Source organism: Amblyomma americanum, chromosome 10, assembly GCF_052857255.1.
Source record: "Amblyomma americanum isolate KBUSLIRL-KWMA chromosome 10, ASM5285725v1, whole genome shotgun sequence".
Classification (NCBI taxonomy): domain Eukaryota; kingdom Metazoa; phylum Arthropoda; class Arachnida; order Ixodida; family Ixodidae; genus Amblyomma; species Amblyomma americanum.
Window position 1 is genome coordinate 49,556,968 of NC_135506.1, and position 19,370 is coordinate 49,576,337.

At 48.7% G+C, this 19,370-nt stretch overlaps 1 protein-coding gene across 16 annotated transcripts in view; it reads left to right on the forward strand.

Moving 5' to 3' along the window:
* The window catches only part of HUWE1 (HECT, UBA and WWE domain containing E3 ubiquitin protein ligase 1), a 158,033-nt gene that overhangs the window by 128,657 nt on the left and 10,006 nt on the right, over nt 1-19,370 (forward strand). For 11 of the 16 annotated variants that reach the window (XM_077640245.1, XM_077640244.1, XM_077640253.1 and 8 more), the window contains 7 exons: nt 1,050-1,360; nt 1,816-2,130; nt 4,652-4,905; nt 6,503-6,788; nt 7,358-7,636; nt 14,826-14,978; nt 17,528-17,736. In XM_077640245.1, the coding sequence (XP_077496371.1) occupies nt 1,050-1,360; nt 1,816-2,130; nt 4,652-4,905; nt 6,503-6,788; nt 7,358-7,636; nt 14,826-14,978; nt 17,528-17,736 (1,807 nt within the window). The remainder of the gene's footprint in view (nt 1-1,049; nt 1,361-1,815; nt 2,131-4,651; nt 4,906-6,502; nt 6,789-7,357; nt 7,637-14,825; nt 14,979-17,527; nt 17,737-19,370) is intronic. The other 5 variants (XM_077640256.1, XM_077640258.1, XM_077640257.1 and 2 more) reach the window with 1 other exon arrangement.

The window sequence follows — 19,370 nt, forward strand, 5'->3', positions numbered from 1 at the left end:
GAAGCACTGCATTAAAAACTTGTGAAAGGCGGCCGGCAGTAGTCAAATGTTTCAAGGCCAAAGAGAAACTACGCGTGAGCGGCGTCGGCTCTTCCGTCGGCTACCGACACTCCCCAGCACCACTGCATTTCCGAGTGGGGGTGCTGCCGCCATTGGAACAGCGGCCCTTCCATCAACCAGAGCGCCGAGTGCGCTATTGAAACTAAACAAAAATAAACTTGGACGACGTCTGTTAAGAGTAGAATGGGATTGTGTTATTGGGCCGCCGTCGCTTATCAGCAGATGCAATCTGCGGCCACGTGTGGGGAGCCGCGCAGCAAAAATCTAACGATGCTGTAGCATGCCTGATATCTCGGTTGTCTCGCCGTTATTTATGGTGGGATGCTTTAGTTTCGATTTTAAGTCGACCCTCCCACTTCGGATTTTAAAATTATGAAAAATAGGTCGACTTACAATCGTGTAAATGCGGCATGTTACATATTACAGAAGGATAAAAAGTGCGCTTTCAGGTTGCGATTGTACGAAGTGAAACATTGGCAGTCTTTCCCACAATCATGTGATATGTGGGAAAGCCCATTTGCGGAATTTCACACGAGGTCATGCCTAAGGCATCTGAATACGATCGGTCCATGCAAGATAAACAATATCAAAGAAAGGGAACAGGACCTTTGTATTGTTTTCCTAGAACTTTAAACTCAATCGTCGGGCAATTTGCCTTGATATTGTGGTTTTGCCACGGTTGAATTTACGAAAGTGGTCACAGTGTACGATGGCTGGCGAGTATTCGGAAATTCTCAAATAAGAATACGAACTGAATATCAAACATATTCAATTCGTATCCGAAATTTAGACTATTTGCACACCCCTACGTGTTAGGAATCTGCACGCAAAAAAAAACATGAACCCTGAAGGGTCGGAAGTTAATAAAACTTTTTTTTTTAAAGACCAGCTTCCTCCCTCATGTGCACGCATGCGAAAACACCCTGGGTAGGAGAGATATTGAAATGGGATGTTTCTCTTCTTTCTGCTCTGCCTTTCTCCCATCCCAGGCATGTCCTGGACACACTGATCTCATTGGCCAAAAGCTTCCCCGTCCATTTCCTGCCGGAGAAAGTCCGCGGTGGCCAGCCGGGTCCTGCGGCATTGGGAAAGTCCAGCACGAATGTCGGCGTGTCCTCTTGCCGCCCTTCATCACGGTCGGCACCTTCGACATCTGCTGTAGCGTCGCCCCTGGCTGCTGAGCCCGGCAAGGACGGCGATTTCTGGAGCGTCCTCGTGCGGCTTGATTGCAGTGTTTCGGGTGGCAGCGCAGGGAAGCGCACACCTAAGGCTGCAGCTCCAGAGGAGGAAGGTGCGACAGGTGAGTGAATTGACTGCATGAACATTTTTTTTCTTGCGTGCTCACAGCACTGACCGAATGGCTGTTGTGTTCTGCTGTAGAGAAAAAGTTCTTTGTGTTGTGGCTTCTGCAGTCAGATACAACTTAAGTCTGCAGTGAAACTCTGCCCACATTCAGGACCGCTACATAGGATTCTTCCACGACAAAAAGTAGTTTAAAATTTCTCTCGTTAACTGAGCAAGAAGCTAAATGTTGGACGAAATTGGGCGATTGGTGAGCAGAGTAATATAGGGCATCAAGGACCATAGCCCATTGTTGCTAACTGCTGTAATTTTTTTTAGTTTTTATTAGAGAACATGCAAATATGCCTATGTACAGAGACTTCTGTGCCAAGCGGCTGTAATTAATCTGGAGCTCCCGATTACAGTGTTAGGTTCTTTGTTGTGATGTGCCCACTTGGTTCACTTCCCACGCAGGGTCCTTCGAGTCATCACCATTGGCACAGCTCATCTCACTGCTGGCGCACCCCGTGGTGAAGCGGAGCTCGGTGCTGACGGACCGCCTACTCCGGCTGCTGGCACTGGTCTCCATGGCGATTCCAGACCAGGAGAAGGAGAACAAGCCATCCGCAGAGGCTACGCCTGCGCCGCCTTCCTCAGCCAACAATGCTGCCTCCTCACTGGACCTGGACGGAGCACTCCTGGGCCGCGCCACCGAGGTCCCCTCTTGCTCTCGGCAGGAGCAGCAGCAGCAGCCCCCGCTGCACGTCCACCCCACTACTGTCGCTGAAGGTGAGAATCATTCTCTCTTGCTGTGCCACGCTGCATGTGGTAGAGATCGCTGTATTTATTTGAATGTGACACAGACCTTGTTACTGGATAATAGGAAGGAAAAACCACCCCTCATGTAAGGTTAAATCAGATTTATGAACCTTTGAATCGTCTTTCCCTGTTTCATGCCGCCAAGAACAACTCGTGTGCTTAAAGTCATGGTATGGTCATGCTTCATTTGAGCATGAGTGTAGCAGGTGCTGGATGCCACCAACAGGAAGCCAGTGGTTTTTGTGACAGGCGCAAGCATCCCCCGATTTGATGCCAAGCTGTGAACGCATGCTTAAGCGTAGTTGAAGTTGCTTCCTCATTCAAGTCTACTCTTCCTCGGATGTAAAGAGAACTAGGCTGCAGTAGAGCAGCAAGATGGAGAAATCCGATTACTTGTGGAAATACAAAACGCAAGACAAAACCACACTTTTCAAAGCAAAAGTCTGCAGATAGGAATCAGTGTGATGAGCATCAAGGCACTTGGGCAGTGCAGCATTAACTGCATGAACTTATTCGACATAAATACAGTGTTGGTGCTATGCATAAAATTATTAAGCAGTGTGATTCGTAGAGTAGTATCTGATAGCCTGTTCATAGCTTAATCGCTCTAGGAAATTTTTTTTATTGCTTGGCCCTGCGACCTGGGCCCTAATGGTAATTCTATAGCTTCTGTCTGTTCATCCTTGTTTTCTGGACTGTTCATTTCAGTCATCATATTGATGTACAGAGTGTGCAGTGTGTTAGGATGAACAGTTAGCATGTACGTCCTGTGAGCTTTGAATTATTTTCGAGAGCATCAGGAAAGAAAAAGGAAACTCGAGACGCCACGCACCAGCAGCTCATTACAACAAGCATTTTCTTGTAAGAGCAATGAGTGCAAAGTTTCTGCTGCATCTGTCAAGCGTGCCTCGCAGATCAATTCGAATACTGTCGAATCTCGCTTCAATGAAATTCACGGGACACTCGAAAAATTCGTCGTTGTCGTGGAATCGAGCCAGAACATTGACAGTTTGGACCAGACAGTTCATGAACAATGTTTACTTTACAAAAATTTGTCAGTTTTGGTCTTTAGTCGTTTCGAAATTGGCGTTGTGATGATTTTCTTGGCACTCCGAAAATCTCAGAAAAATCTCGGAATCGCGTAATGAACGCACCTGCTACATTCGCTATCAAAACTAATATTTTTTCCCAAATGCGTTTTAAATGCGCCCTTGCTTTAGTCGTGCGTGAACTTGTACTTAGGCCACGCTGCCTGGACTCATTTTGGCGTATAATACGCGCGCATGTGGACGTGTTCACATGCACCTCGAAATTAATCCTTCAGACGACTTACCAGAAATGTAGTTGCTCCGATTCTTCAAAGACGTTTTACGTTTTGTGACACGCGGTACAAACATACGAGCGGAGTGTCGTTCTGTTGAGACATCCACCAGGAAACACCGACACTTGCAGTGTCTGTATTCAGTCAATGCGGGGTGCACCAGATCTGGAAAAAAAAAACGTTGTCACTATGCTCGGCTACGGCGCAAATCCGAGACTCGAGTGCATCCTAGCCGGTGTCGGGCTTCTTGCAACAATGTGCCACCCACCGGTGCGCCGTGCAACAGACGACAGTGGATCGTTGCGTTGCGCTTGCTCGGTGTCACTAGGCCTAACGCCTAATTTGCTCCACAAAGGAGCCTCGGAAATAGCGCTCTGAAACTAGCCAGCAGTTATCATATAATGTTTTAACATTTTCACAGATTTCTGTTGACACAATTGCTTCACACTGAAATTAAAACTGTAGAACCCATTTTCGTTATGCCTCCTTCTGTGAAGCGAGCGAAAAAGTCGAAGCTGTCGCGCACCAACGACCGCAGTTCGTAAGTGTGGAGTTTGCGCTGTTGCAAAACCATCGCAGGTAGTCGGGCAGTCGGGCACCGTATCACATGTTTATGCGCACATGACTGCACACTAATTCTGGTTCTACAGGGAATATCAGCTGCGCTATTGAAAATGCAAACTGTCTTCGGCAGCTGTTTTTGGTAAAACTTGACATGTGGACGCGCAAAAAAAAAATTCGGCCGCTTACTCAAAAAAATTTCATTTGAAGTGGAAGCTTGCTCTGAAAATTGTTTGTTGTGGGGAAAATAACTGTATTGGCTAGTATGGTATGCTGACGGGGAATTGGAAATACTTCGTTGTGGGGGAAATTTCGCTGTCACGGCGTTCATTGTAGCGGGGTTTGACTGTGTTCACTGTATCCGAGCTAGGCAGCTGTGTGAACCCACGAGAGTTGGCTGATGTCTTTGCATTTGGCATGGATGAAAAGACTGTCTCATGCCTACACTGGAAGATGCTGCAGTGCTCAGACAAAACATCAGTAATTTGTCTCGTGGCTCAGTTCTTTGCAAAAGGCACCACATCTAACTTGGTTTCACGATATGTGGTAAAGATTTGTTTAGGCCTAAAAGTTCTCTGGACTCATTGAACGCTGTTCTTGTACATGCAGCGCTCGCATCGTCGGCTGCAGCTGCGGCGGCAGCAGCAGCTGCAGCGGCAGCTGCTTCTGCAGTGGCAGCCGCTGCTGCAGCGGCAGCTTCTGCCCCATCGACAACGCCGCCAGTAGTGCCAACTGCACCTGTGGTTCCAGCGCCGGCCGCAGAGAAAACCACTAGCAAGCCCATGGAGGTGGTGCCCATGGAAGAGGAGTCTTCACAAGTGGAGAGTGTGGTGCTTGAGCAGCATCTCAAGCTCGCCGTGGAGGTGCGTTACCTGGCATGGCACATGCACTTGCAGGAAGACTTGTGGCTGTCACTGTTCTCTGATATTGAGCACCATGAAGCATGTTGTAGTCACATCAGCTCTTGTAAACATCAGCTCTCCTCCTGTCACCAGATGCAATGCTGAAGTAGCTGAGACCAAAACTGCAGTCGAGCCCGCTTATAACGAACATGAGCGTCACACGGCGACCGTTCGTTATATCCCGAAGTTCGTTGTAAGTGGACCACAGCTTTAAAGACAGTTGCTTGTCAAAACACGTTTTTTTTTCTTGAGGCGGCGTCGTTGATCGCGGAGGCCACGCGCGGATGAGTGTGAGGAGAGGGGAACGGAGTTGTGAGGAGGGGCGGGAGGGTGATGCTGGAAGGCGCGTCGGCGGGGAAAGGGTAGCTCGCTCGAGAGTGGCACGAAATGGGGCTGCCAGTTTGTGCGGGCGCACAAAGGGGTTGGAGGCAGGTTATCTCCCATCGCCGGGTTTACGCCATCCGTTCGCTGTAACCGATCAGCAGGGCTTAATGACGTTCGTTTTACGTGTCATTTTGTGCCATTGAAACAATGTATATTTTGACGGTCGCGCCAGTCTTGTTCGTTGTAAGCGAAAGTTTGTCTTAAGTGGGGCCGGGCCGTTATGTGGGCTCGACTGTAGCTGGAATTTCCTACCCCTGGCTTGGTTTGGACGATTGTCTACTGCTTGTTGGGGAAATCGATATTGCTGTGAGCGAGCTTGGTAAACTGCAGGCAATTCAGATTTTCATAGTGGGATCGTGGCTCAGCCGAAACTGCCTTAGAGCCTGCAAATGTTGACTCCGCATATAGGTCAACCCACTCATTTCAGAAGGTCGCAACTCAGGCTATGAGGGACACCGTAGTGAAGGGCTCCGGAAATCTTGACCACCTGGGGTTCTCTAATGTGCACTGACGTAGCACAGCACACGGGTCTCTAGAATTTCGCCTCCATCGAAATTAGTGCGTCGCGGCCGAGATCGAACCCCCGTCTTCCGGGTCAGCAGCCGAGCGCCATAACCACTGAGCCACCGCAGTGGCAGCATGCATTAGTTGCTTGCTTGAAGTGCAGGGCAGTAAACTATCCATGGTTAGAGGTGCTACTAAAAGCAAAAATTTCTGTGTGTATTCTGTGACAATCTGAAGATGTGTTGGTAGTGTGGGCACCACCAAATAAGAGCCTTGTCGTATTAACTGGTACCTTTCTTTTTTAAAGCACCTTTCTACTTGCACCACCTTATCCTAGCTGAGCTGTCAGCGCGTGAAGGTTCTCGGCTGGTCAGTTGATGTAGAGTCCTCTGCTATGGCTCTCTCAAAGCCCACATGTATCTCTGGAATGTTAAACACGTCATGCCAATATTACCAGCCTCGCTGTGCTGATCCAAGGCAAGCCAGTAGAAGTCTCTTTGAAAATGCTTGGAAAATGGGTCTTTGACCCCACCTTGAGAAGTCAAAAACACCTTGTGCCATGGCGCTCTTCGGCCATAGTTGCCTTTATGCCACAAATTCATAATCATCGTCAGCAGTCGCTTTGCTGTGTTTGTTTCATCGGCTGGCCTTTTTTTGTCTTTCCCCACAGACGCTGACGTCCAAGGCATGCTCAGAGGAAGGCTTGGAAGATGCCACATCTCTTTTGCTGCGGTTGTCTCGGGGATGCCCTTCCGCGCGGCAGGTAGTCCTGCGGCTACTGCTCGAGGGAGCACGGTCGCTCGGATCCACCGTCGAGACCTCTATCGCCGCCCTGTTGGCTGAGCTGAGGACACTCAATGCTCGCCTGGCCTCTGAGCGTCTCGCTCTGGAGGAGAATGAGCGGGATGATGCCAGGGCTGCAGGTCGCACCTCTGCGGTTTCCTCTCCACAGCCCGGTTAGTGTCAGGCTTTGCGTCAGCATTAAGAAGTTTATAGATAGGTTATCATGTTATATTGATGAGGAGGCAGACTTCACTGAGAGGGGAACTGTCCTAAGCTGGAAAAGGTCTGAATTGTGATTAGAGTTCTTTTCGGTATTGGCCTTATGAGTTTGAATCGAGTGGCAGGGAAATTATGTTTAATTTAATCCTAGTTTCTCGGCAGTAGAGTAGAATCGCTGTGTTACGATCCCGGTTGATAAGAACTTCGGGATGATGTGAATTTGTGAAATTCCCTGGCCAGAGTGTATTGTGTACTGGGGGCGGAATTTCGGATTTTCCCGAACAAACTCCCGCACTGCTGTGGGCGATATGAATATTTTTATGAGCCTCATTTGTTCTACTGGGATTGTTATAGCCACTCTTGAATTACGCGCTCATTATCATCACGTCAAATTAGTGTCAGAGAAAAAAAAATATTCAGAAAGGCCAGAAAATCATTCTATATAAACAATTTACCGAGGAGCACAGTGCAGCAAACCTTGCCTTGAATGGCATCTTGTGCCTCCTGTGCTTCACCACTGCAGGCACGTCGGGCATCCAACGCACAGCAGCGGGCACAATCCAGGACCGATTCACACACTCGACGGTGGTGATCACGGCGCCGGGTGGTCCTGTGGGCGGTCCCGGGAGCACTGCTGGAGGCCGGCTCCCCAAGGGTGGCCGGGAGCTGCAGCTGCCATCGATGGGCGCCCTCACCTCCAAGATGTCCTCGCAGGCGTTCTTCCTGCGGGTGCTCAAGGTGGTCATCCAGCTAAGGGAGGCAGCGCAGGGAAGCCAGCTGCAGGCTGCAGCCAGGAGGAGGCGTGAGTGGCGGCTTTCGATCTGTCAGCCTGCTCGTGGCGGTAGGACTAAACGGTGAAGGGGGGGTGGATGCTCAAGCCAATACGCTACTGCAGTGATGTTGTGGTGGTTTGAGCAGTTGCCTCGCATGCAGGAGTCAGTCACCCCTGCCCGGTCTACAGCGCTTACACGCGGGGGAGGACACTGTCAAAATGCACAGCTGTGGGTTATTGCGGCAAAGAAACAATTGCGTGCAAGCTTCCGCTGCTTGTATGCTAGGTGTGGTTCTGATTGTTAGTGGCCAATCTCAGACTTTGGTTTGCATGCTGCTCATACAGTCGAAACCCGCGATACCGAAATCTCGAGAATACGAAATTCTCGCCGCAACGAAATATTTCCGAGATCCCGGCAAATGCCCATAGGGGCCAATGTATTTCGTATCTCTCGGTAACGAAACATTTTTGTACCGCAATCCCACGATAACGAAATTTGCTGCAGCGTCGGTCCGCATACTGTCTCCCATATTATGAATAGCAGCGTCAAAAAAGCACTCAAATTGAGCAAACTGCAATAGCGCGCTTGCGTGGCTACAGCGAGAGCATTGGCGCCTGGCAACCTTGCAGCCGGAACAACTTTAAAAACTTTAGCCACCTTGAGCCGGTGCTAGCCACCATACCGGCGCAGCGCGTGTCCTCTGTGATCGGTTCCGCGTTGTTATTCATCTCGGAGGCTATGTTCAGGGAAGGCAGCCTCGCAGCGACACCATCAGGGGGCGACACTAGATCATCAGCGCTGCACTTCTAGGCCTGCGAGCGGTGCACATGTGTTCGTTGTGTGTGGTGGCGGTGTGTATGAGCAGCAGTCCGCACGTTTGCGTTTGAGATGTCTCCGCCAGCCAAAAAACGTGTGCGAAACTGACGACACCGAGGACCAAGGTCCACAACATGGAGAGACGGTAAACCCGAACCCGAGGAATGTGTTGGACGCCTTTGACACGATCCGGTCGTTCTTAGGCGCACACGACGACGACGTGGCAATGGATCACTTCTTGCAGTGTGAGAATAGAACCATGAAGTTGCTGCAAGGCAAGGCTCGGCAAACTAAGCTGACTGACTTTTGGCAGTAAATTTTCTTTTTGCGGGCTGTTTTCTATCTTTTCTGTCTCATTTTCGCGGCAACGAAATTCTCGCGAAAGCGAATTTTTTTGCTGTCCCCGGCGATTTCGTTATTGCGGGTTTCGACTGTATTTCAAGAATTCTTTTTGCGCTGGTCTCTGGAACACGTGAGAAATCTATTTAATGACTTTAATCGCCACTGAGGAAAGCATCGCGGTGCCCCTTAAGAAGTCTGGGATGCAAACTACGGCGTCTAGTCACAGCGAAGTCGCAATTATTAAATTTCCAGGGAAAATGCATTTCTGCGTGCTGATTCCAAGTATGTAATTTTAATTTTATGTGCAACAAGTTCTTGTGCACTTATGCAACATGTTCTGCGATTCTCTGCCGAGAGCTTTCAAGAAACCTTGCTGCAGGGAACTTGCTAGAATGCATGCCATTGGCTTTTCTTGACATCAAACTGTTCAATAAAGGTAAATTTATTATCCTGCCTGTCATAGAAGATGAGTTATAGGATATTGAAGTTGTCATTTCAGAAACAGAAATATAAATTTTTCTTCCCATGCGGCAAGAATGGGAATTAGTTTCAGCACATCTCAATTAGTTCCCATGTTATAGGAAAATAACTGAAGCCTAATTTGTTGAATTCATGTGGGCGGTTAAGGCACTTTCTGCATTTTTTGGTTCCGATTGAAAACAGGCTGTAGCCAAAGACCTGCCATCTGGAGCTATGCTAATTATATTGTTGAGTTATCATCCTATAAAAATTTAAAATTATTCAGTATAGCCACTTGAGATTGTGGTTCACAAAATTTTAAATAGTTGACTGAGCCAAACAGAAGCAGCATAGCTCCACAGTTAAGTTCTTCCTGGATTCAATGATATAAGGCTAATTGAAATTGCACCAAAAAAACTTAATGAAAGCTTCCCTAAGGCTTGTGATGTTGGCAAAAAACACTTAAGCTGAGAAATTGCATTTGAAGTGCACGCGCCATCCATTCAGAGGTCGTTGTAGAGGCCTCAAAGAGCAGCTTAATGCAGACTTTCCGAAAATATGTCACAGTAGTGAGTAATACCAGATACAGTCAAAACTGGATGTAATGAACCTCCATATAGCGAATTCCTCGATGTAACGAACTTCAATTCCCCAACGCCGCCCCCATTGAAACGCATGTATTTGAGACCTCCGTGTAACGAACGTTTTGCTGTGGTTGACATTGATATAACGAACACTGTAAGCCTACTGGTGCTCATTTACGAAATTTGACGGAAGAGTTTCATGACGATAAAGCACCAACTGACGTGAGAGGAACGTCAAGAGACCGCATTTGAGACAACGCATCGTGCTCCAGCGCCGTCGGTGCATCTCCAATGCTTTCACTTTTGGAACGTGATACAGTTGAACCTCTATGTAACGAACCTCTATGTAACGAATTCCTGGATTTTACGAAATTTTTCAATTCCCCAGCACATCCCCCATTGAAGCCCATGTATAGGCGACCTCCATGTAACGAACTCGTTGCGGCAGTTGACCTTGATGTAACGAATCCGTGGCTCTGATCATCGAGCTGTATCTTGTAATGTTTTGCCCGAAATTTGACCGGGCAGTGCGCAACTTTAATGAATATTGTTTAAGTAAGTTTTTATATTAAAAGGTAAAGTAGACCGCGAGCAGAACGCTTGCAATCGCAGCAAACAAGCAGACCTCAGTGATGATGATGATGTTGAGCGCCGCTATCGCCGCTCCGTGGCAAGCGTAGCAACTTTTAAGCTTTCATTTTGTAGCTTGACACTAGGTGGCACTACTATGACAAATTTTTCGTGGTGTTGCGGCGCAGTTATGGTAAGCCTTCTTCGTCAGCGTGTTGACGTGTGTGTGTTGGTGTGTGTTTACGGTGTCGGTTCGTTACGATGAGTTCTGCTGTGAGGAAACGATAAGTTTTGTTGCTTGAAGATAAGCTCTCGATTTTGAATGCGGTTACCGCCGGCGAAAAAAAGAAGGATGTCGCTGCCCGCTTCAATATACCAGCCAGCTCCCTGTCAACCATTCTTGCTGCAGAACAAAGCATCCGCAGTGCGATGGAGTCGGGCACAAGCGCCCAGAAGAAAAGACTGAAGACGTCGACGTATGCTGATGTGGACAACGCCGTGTTTGCATGGTTTTTGGACAGACGAGCACAAAACGTGCCCATAAGTGGCGCGATTTTGCAGCAGAAAGCCATAGATTTTGCTTGTATCCTGGGCCACGACGACTTCAAAGCGAGTAACAGCTGGCTACAAGGATTTAAAAGCCGGCACGGTGTCGTCGGAAAAGTGGTATCTGGCGAGTCTGCCTCCGCAGACAGCGATGCTGCTGCCTCGTGGGTGGCCAAGAAGCTTCCCGGCATTTTCAGCCACTATGAAGCTGCCGACATTTATAATGCTGATGAGACGGCCCTGTTTTTTTAAATGTTACCGAGCCGCACGTTCTCACTGAAAGGAGAAGACTGCCGCGGTGGAAAGCAAATTAAACTCCGCGTGACGGTTTTGCTTTGCGCCAACACTGATGCCAGCGACAAGCGAATCCTGTTTGTTATTTTCCTCAATGCCCGATCCGGATGTTTTAAAGGAACAGGGCGGATGCCAGTAAAATATGTGGCAAACTCCAAAGCTTGGATGTCGCGGGCAATTTTTTACGACTGGCTGAAGGAGCTCAACCAAGATGTCAAGCGACAAGTTCGCAGCATTTGTTTGCTGCTTGACAACTGCTCCGCGCACCATGTGGAAGGCCTACAGCTTTCTAAGGTCGAGCTGCAGCATTTGCCACCTAACTGCACTTCTCTTGTACAGCCCTTAGACAAATGGGTTATTAACAGCTTTAAATGCTGTTACCGGCGTCGATTGATACAGAAGATGCTCCTGGACATCCGCCTTGAATGGCCAACAAAAGTGAATATCTACCAAGCAATCGAAATGCTTGCTGCGTCGTGGCAAGAGGTCGGATCACAAGTGATCACCAATTGCTTCGCCAAGGCTCAGGTAAATAAGGCCATTCAAGCTACAGTCACTGAAGACGAACCTTCAAGCCCACCCGAGGTCGCAGAAGCGTGGGATGAACTACGCATGAACGGTGGGGTGCCCGACGGTGTCGAGCTGTGAAACTTTTTGTTCGTGGACAACGGCGCCGTGGCTACGGAAGAGATGACTGATGCGGCACTTGTCGAAACCGTTAAAGATAGCCTTGAAGGTGACGGTTCGTCAGAGCCCGATACGTTTTGTGCTGTTCCCACCGCGAGGGAACTGATGGACGCGGTGGACGTTCTGCGCCATTTCGTCGGCTCGCAGGACGATGAAGCAGCCATGGATGCCTTAGTTTCCTTGGAGCGCCGAGTAGTGGCTTCGATCAGGCAAAAACAGCAAGCGAAAATTACGCAGTTTTTCTCTATTAAATAAATTCTTTGAATGGCGAGTTCACTTGAATTGATATCTGTCGAATTTTTATTTCGTTTTGGCATAATCCTTACCAGTCTTAACCCAAAACTGCATGTAACGAAAACCTGGATATAACGAAAAATTGCGAACTTTTTTCAATTTCGTTATATCCAGGTTTGACTGTATTACGTGGCACTACAACAGTTCATGCTTAGGAGAGAAAAATGATGGGGCATAACAAAAATGAAACAGCACGAGCAGCGTGCACCCATCGCCGCTGTGCGGTTGCTTGCGTGATTCTGATAGCTCTCCGATAGTGCGGCGAAGAGTACCAGCGACGCAAGGCGAAGAGTAAGTTCCCTGGGGCCACAGCGGCGGGCAGACTGAGAGAGGCAACGTGTGGGAAGAAGCGTGCACCTCCGCTGCCGGCCTACGGTGGCGGCGCAACCGCTCGCCCTCTCCTCTAGCTCAGCCATGGCGGCCGCGGTGGCAGCGCCTCTCCCACTCTGCCCACCCCAGTCGTAGCGGCGTTGCGTGAGCTGCGGCTGCTGCAGTCACGGAAGATATCGCCGTGTTTATATGACTTCGAGTAATGGAACTTTCTGTAAACATTTTCGCAGTGATTTCACCTGCATTTGTTTCTTATTTTGGTTTTCGTTCTGCATTACCCTTTCGGGCCCTCTCGCAAAAACTTTGTGCAGCGAAAACCTGGATGTAATGAGAAATCCCGGACTTTTTGAAGCGAAAAGCTTCACTACACTAGGTAAAGCAGTCATTGCGTAGGCCGGAGAATAACTTTGAACGGCCTTAGCCCGACCTTATCCCTTTTGTGCTGTTTGGGTGTCCAGCAATATATGTGAGAGAGTTACTGCGCCATTTCCTGTCCTCAAAAGCAGTTCTCAAAACCAATCCAGTTTTCTTCGAGAGCAAAGGACGAAAGGCTGAAAGGTGCATAACTGGCCCCCTTGGACAGTGGACACCTCAGTCGCGCTTTAACCTATGTGGTGGCAGTGACAGATGTGGGCTGCATGTGTTGGCATTCACAACATTGTGTAGGCGTTCTTTGTGTTCATTGCTGTTGGCGTTGACAGGGTTCCAGATTCTGACAGGGTTCTAGATTCTGATGATTTTGAGGAAAGGAAGGGCGTATAACGGCTCACAATGGACGCCTCAGTTGCACTTTGAGGTATGTGGTGGTGGTGAGAGAGGTGGCCTGCATGCATTAGCGCTGACAGCGGCTGGCAACCTGTCCTGATCAACCATTAACTGCCAGTGTGGCAGAGTGGACGCACTGCCGATCCAGTGTGCAGAACGGAACACACTAAACATTACAGATGCCAAGCCGCGTCTAGTTGCCCCATACACCACAGCTTTTGCCCTCTGACCAGGTTTGGCAGTAGTTGAACCGCACCTATTTTTCCAACTTCATTATATCCAGGCTTAACTGTAATGGTTCAAAGAAAACCAAGACGACGGCCGTCTGGGGTGCAGTTGTGGGAGGCTGCGATTGGGCGAAGGGCGTACTCCTCGAGAACGTGGGGGATCGCGCGGTTGCTATTGGCTGCTGCGCGCACTGACACGGTGGTCTCCTCCGGCGGCAGCCGGCGCGTCATCCGCCCCGGCTGCCCTGGCTCTTTCCTTTTCTCGTTGTGATCGCTGTTGTCGCCGTCTTTAGGATCTCTCGGCGTGCTGTCCGAACAGTTTCCTGCAGATTGTTGTGCGGTCAGTCACGATGAGTCCAACAAAGTTAGACGCTACACGCGTTTGGTGTGCGGAACCTTGCTATGAAGTTTGTTCGTTCGGCAAAGCGTGCCGCCAACAAGGACTGTCGATGCTTCCAGCCGCGTAGCTTCTGCTACATCGGTACTAGACAGCGATTGCATCGCCGCTTCCAGCGAGGTACCAGCAGCTTTTTCGGTGCAAGAATTTATTGCTTCGGGCATGCCTTGTGTACTGAACGCATCAACCTCGGCGATTGCGGCCTCCAGCTCCTGTCTGGCATCTACCCCGAAACGTGACAACGCGTCGCTCGCCGTTCGCTTGGAAACGCATTTCCTGATGTGCGAGGAGATCGAGATTCTGGCTGCATCTCGGAAACCGCTTATTGGATTTCGATAGGTTTTTTTTATTCTGTACCTGAATAAATTTCTGAGGGCAAGTCAAGCTCGTTTATTCAGATTATTGTGTCTGGAATTAGTCATAAGCAATTAATGTTGGCTAATGAGGTCTAATCAATGACACTAAATTCAGTGCTGTGCTGAAATTTTTCAGCAAGGAAATTCAGCAAAAGGGCCTTGTCTTGCCCTGCGGTACCTATCTAGGAATAACCGTAATGAATTTCACAGGGACAGCGCTGTTTTCAAATTCTCCAGGCCTGGAGTAAGGTACCTATGTGAACCATTTCGATATGCTCGTGTAACTTTAGAACCAGTGTGCACAGCTTCATGAAACTTGGTATTTCTTCCAATGTTTTTGTTATGAGCCTATCCTGAAAATTTCATTCAGATATCTCAATCAAGAAACAAAAAAGATGGTGTTCAAGGGTAGCCTCCCCCCTTAATCAAATTGCTGATGGTCGTCCACATACTATGCGCATGGAGCTGTTGTGCGAGGCAGGGCGAGGAGGAAGGGGAGGGCAGGTGCTGACTGGCTGCTTGGTCCTGGTGTGTGTGTGTGTCCACTGCAGTGTCGGGGGCATGTGAGATGCCCACGTCAGGAGAGCCGCAGGCCTTCTCGTGGTCCACAGACTCTATCGTCACCAGCACGCCACTTGCTGAGCACGCACCATGCCCAGTGCAGCCAAACGCCGACCACCACATGGAGGTCGATGGGGCTGGCGGTGAGAGACCGCTGCACCACTTGAGTGGGGCAGCACCACTCCTTTCTTTTTTTTTTTTCTTGTTGCTAGCAGCAGTACTCGTTGCTGCTCTGCCACTTGCTAGGTCAGCTCCTCAACCCACCCTTTTTGACATCGGTGTTGCCACGTGATTGTGATGCTGGCAGCCCCTTTATTGTGTAGATAGTTCTCTGGCTTCTTTTGTTGGCATCTTGTTAGTGATGCGTGCTTTTGCAGTCCTAAATTTGTTTCCCCTATAAGGCTATGTGCATTATGTGTGCCCAGCCAAGTTTGTTCTAAAAAGCAAGAGCATGCTATGCCTTTTCTCCCCTACTGCACCCTTTTTCCATTTTTTTTTTCCCCCGAATTCCACTCCTGAGTTTGCTAGTCAGTCATTTTGTGGGCGCTTGAGTGTGTGATAGGTACCTAGTGAAAGGCTGTAGCTCTCTAGCTTTCTTAAAGGTTACTGAAGCGAAGTTTTTGCAGTTGCTGTTTTTGCTGGAAATGAGAGTTGGGACTGGTAAAGCTGATAACTGCCAAGTTTTTTTTAAAGGGCTAAGCACATTTTTCCTGCAGTTATCTATCGTGCTGTCACAGCTGACAGCAGCTTTTGAAAGCTGCAGATGTGACGTCGCAACATTCCCACTGCTGCCCATGTGATTAAAATTGCAGAGTAGTTATCTTTATCGGTGCACACTTCGGCTAATTCGACTTTCCCACCAGGGACCTTCATAATGAAAGATTCAGTATGACAAAACAAACTGGCCGCCGCGGTGCCGCAGTGGTTATAGCGCTCGGCTGCTGGCTCGAAAGACGCGGGTTCGATCCCGGCCACGGCGGTCGAACTTCGATGGAGGCGAAATTCTAGAGGCCCGTGTACTGTGCGATGTCAGTGCACGTTAAAGAACCCCAGGTGGTCGAAATTTCCGGAGACCTTCACTACGGCATCCCTCATAGCCTGAGTCGCTTTAGGACGTTAAACCCCCATGAACCAATACAAACTGCTGACATACGAACAGGAGGGAGGCAAATACAAAGCTTCCACATCTTTAGAGTCTTATTAGTTGCCAGTGTAGCGAATTTCATGCTGAACAGAACCGTGCTTTGGGTTGCTCAGCTGTGCTGTAGCACACGCTTCCACACATGCTTCACCGTGTGTTTTATATGGCAGCTTGCTGCGTGCACTTGTAAAATCTAAAAGATAAAACCATCTTCTAAAAATATATGCCAAGTGATGATCATATCTGTATAATCACGTACTGAGAATTCTTTTTTAATGCTCCCTTTGATTTTTCAAACTTTGCTTTAGTATACCTTTAACTGGTTAAACTACACCATAAAAATGTTGTATAAGCTTCGCTCTAGAGCAGGTTTTTCCGGGAGAGCAGCTAACGGATATTTTTATGGCCACTAATGCCATCATCTTAGTTCATATTTTTGTCAATGTACCATAAAACCCAACACAACACATATCTTTGTCGGCGTAACTACCTCTATAAAAATGTCTTTTCTGGATATGGGACAATAGTTGTATAATTTCTTTAGATTGGGCAGGTGACTGCTTGTGTAAACAGATTCCCATTCTGGAGGGCTCGGTGGGACCCGAAAAATGGTTCAAATAACCTTGCGCATTTCGAAATCACGAACTTCACTTTACATTATGACATACCTATCATCTTTCTTTTCAAGCATTTTCATGGAATACTTTCTGTGCTTTGCTCATGGACCCGGTGGAGCTAGAGGAGCAGATAATAGGGCCATGTCATCTGCCACACATCAATGCCACACTGCATATTGCTGAAAGTGAAATGTGCAGTTTCACCAAAGTGCACAATATCCGCACGTGACACATGCTGACAAAGTTCGGATGAGCAGCATGCAAGTCATTAAAACTGGGGCACACAGCTAAGTGACGAACTTGTGTGTTACAAAACGGGGCCAGTTGGTGGTGCTGGTGACCTGTGTGCCAGTTCAAAAGAATGAGCAAAGCAGGCCGTCGCGTCCATTGGGAACCACGGGGTGTGCCTATTGAGTGAATTCATATGGATCCATAATGTAGCCTACCATGAGGGGAGCTGAATGTAATAGCAATGGTTGCTTGCAACTGATTCAGCCTTGAAAAAAGAAATTGAACTTTTGGAACTTTACAGTCCTACAAATGCACAGCAGAAGCTGCTGTGCTTATGCTGTGCATTTGTTCTTCTGCTGTGCATTTGTTAGCGGGAGACTGCCTCCTATTGCAAGGGGGAATCGAAAGGGTGACCTTGTGTGTCACAAGCACATATAAACTTGCATATGACAGCTTTCTTTCCCCTTTTATGGGCAGTCCAAACTTACTCTCCAGCAGCCTGGTCTCTGCTGACGTTGCGAAGCTTGGGGAAATGTTTCAGGCTATCCCATGTCAGAGGGGAATTGTTGTCTAATGGCATAGCTTAGCACACATGATTAGAAGGGCTCGCAAGCCATGATTGCCTGGTTTGCTATGCTCGGATGTGCTCTTGGCTATGAAAAACAAAGGCACATCTGACTGAACTCTCATCTTTTGGCTGCAGTGTCCAGTGGAGGTGGTGCTGGTGCTGGAGCTGGAGGGCAGAGCCCTCTCATCCAGCCCCGGGCCACATCCACGCCAACTCGGGAAGCATCTGCAGAGGCTGCCGAAGCGGCTGCCATGGATGAGCCACCACCACTGAGTGAGGAGCTGCGGTTGGATTCCCTCTGGAGCACTCTCAGCGACTGCCTGCTCGAGCTGGCCGAAACACAGGTGGGTGGCACCCTGATGAAGCGTGTAACAGTTGGCTGAGTAATGCCGCCCTGGAGCTGGCATTAAATTGCGGGAAATGCATCCAGCTATATGTGGTTAATGCTAAGAGGCAGTGCTTGAGCTTAGTAGGGCAGGGTACAAGCACAAGTTAATGATATCATAAGTGAAATTAAGGAGAGGAAATGGCCATGGGCACGGCGTGTGATGCGAAGAGAAGATTACCAATGTTCCCTTGGGGCAGTGGTTCAGGCCATTGGGGTTCCCCAAAGCTAAAAAGATCGGGAACCCCTGCCTTGCATCGAGGAGTGGATTTCATTCAAGATGATGGTAGCAGGGGCAGCAGAGAGTCAGGTGGGTTTGCGGGGATGTAGTGGCCACAGCTGGTGTAGGGCAGGGTTAAAATGGAGGCCAATGAGATAGGCCTTTGTGTAGCAGTGGATTTAGGCTGGCAGCAAACCTGGGGGCAATTGTGGTGCTGATTCAGTGCACACATACCGTATTTACGCGCATAATTTGTGCACTTTTTATTCAGAAATTAGGGCTCAAGAAGGGGGTGCGAAAATTACGCGGGGATTTCGCGAACGCAACTTTAAAAACTCCACAAAGGTCATAACGCGCAATATAGGTATACTGTATGTTGCTGCGTATACGTCAGCAACCGGACCCGCACGCTGCCCCCCCCCCCCCCCCCCCCCCGAAAAAAAGTTCTCTAAATGAAAGGCCCCCCCCCCATTGCGGGATGGCATGAAGGTGCATGCACAAAGCTGAATAAGACGCTAGCTAAAACAGCGTCATCGCTTGCGGCCCCAGTTGTTCGGTAGTTCCGGGTTCCGTAAGTTTGCTTTCGCAACTTCGTCCGGGAAAGCAACCACGAATCAATTATCACGCCACACAATTCTTTAACAGTACCGTGCGAGCGTCAACCAAACTGATTGTTGGCTTGTCGCATTGCATCTCTGCTTGTTTCCATCTTGTGGTGGCGGCATTCAAGGTATTGTGTGGCTGTCCTTTTGAAGGGAGTAAAAAGAAAAGCAAGCATGTGCAAAGCATTTGAGAATTCCCCCAATCATTATTCTGCTTCATGGCGCCAGATGTATCTTCATGTATGCATGCGTGTGCTGAACCTGATACAGTAGAATCTCGTTACAACGAACTTCACGGGACCGCCGAATTTCAATCGTTATTTTGAAATATCGTAGTACTGAAAAACCATTATTTTCATGTCAGTAATGCATCACAAGAACTAAAATTAGGTACCTTTGCAGCAGATTTATGTGTTGGTAAGTAAATAATAAACGATAACGCTGGGCACAGTTTAACTACAATTTATTGCTTGAAAAAGTCTTATCTTCTTCTGGCGAGTAGACGACAAACGCTGCAGGACGAACGTCTCCACATCCTCGACCTTCCTGTGCACGTCATCGGGGACATCTTTGCAGCGCCCGAGGAATGATCGGGTCTTCTCTAGAAAGACTAGGACATCCGAGCTGGAAACAATCTCTTCCTCTTCGTGCGCTGATCCAGTGTTGGCATCGTCTTGCTCACGCACTTGATTCACGATGTCTTCGGTGGTGAGCTCCGCGGATGTAGCCGCCGCGCTGTCGCTATCCACATAATTCGAAAGTCGCTGTCCA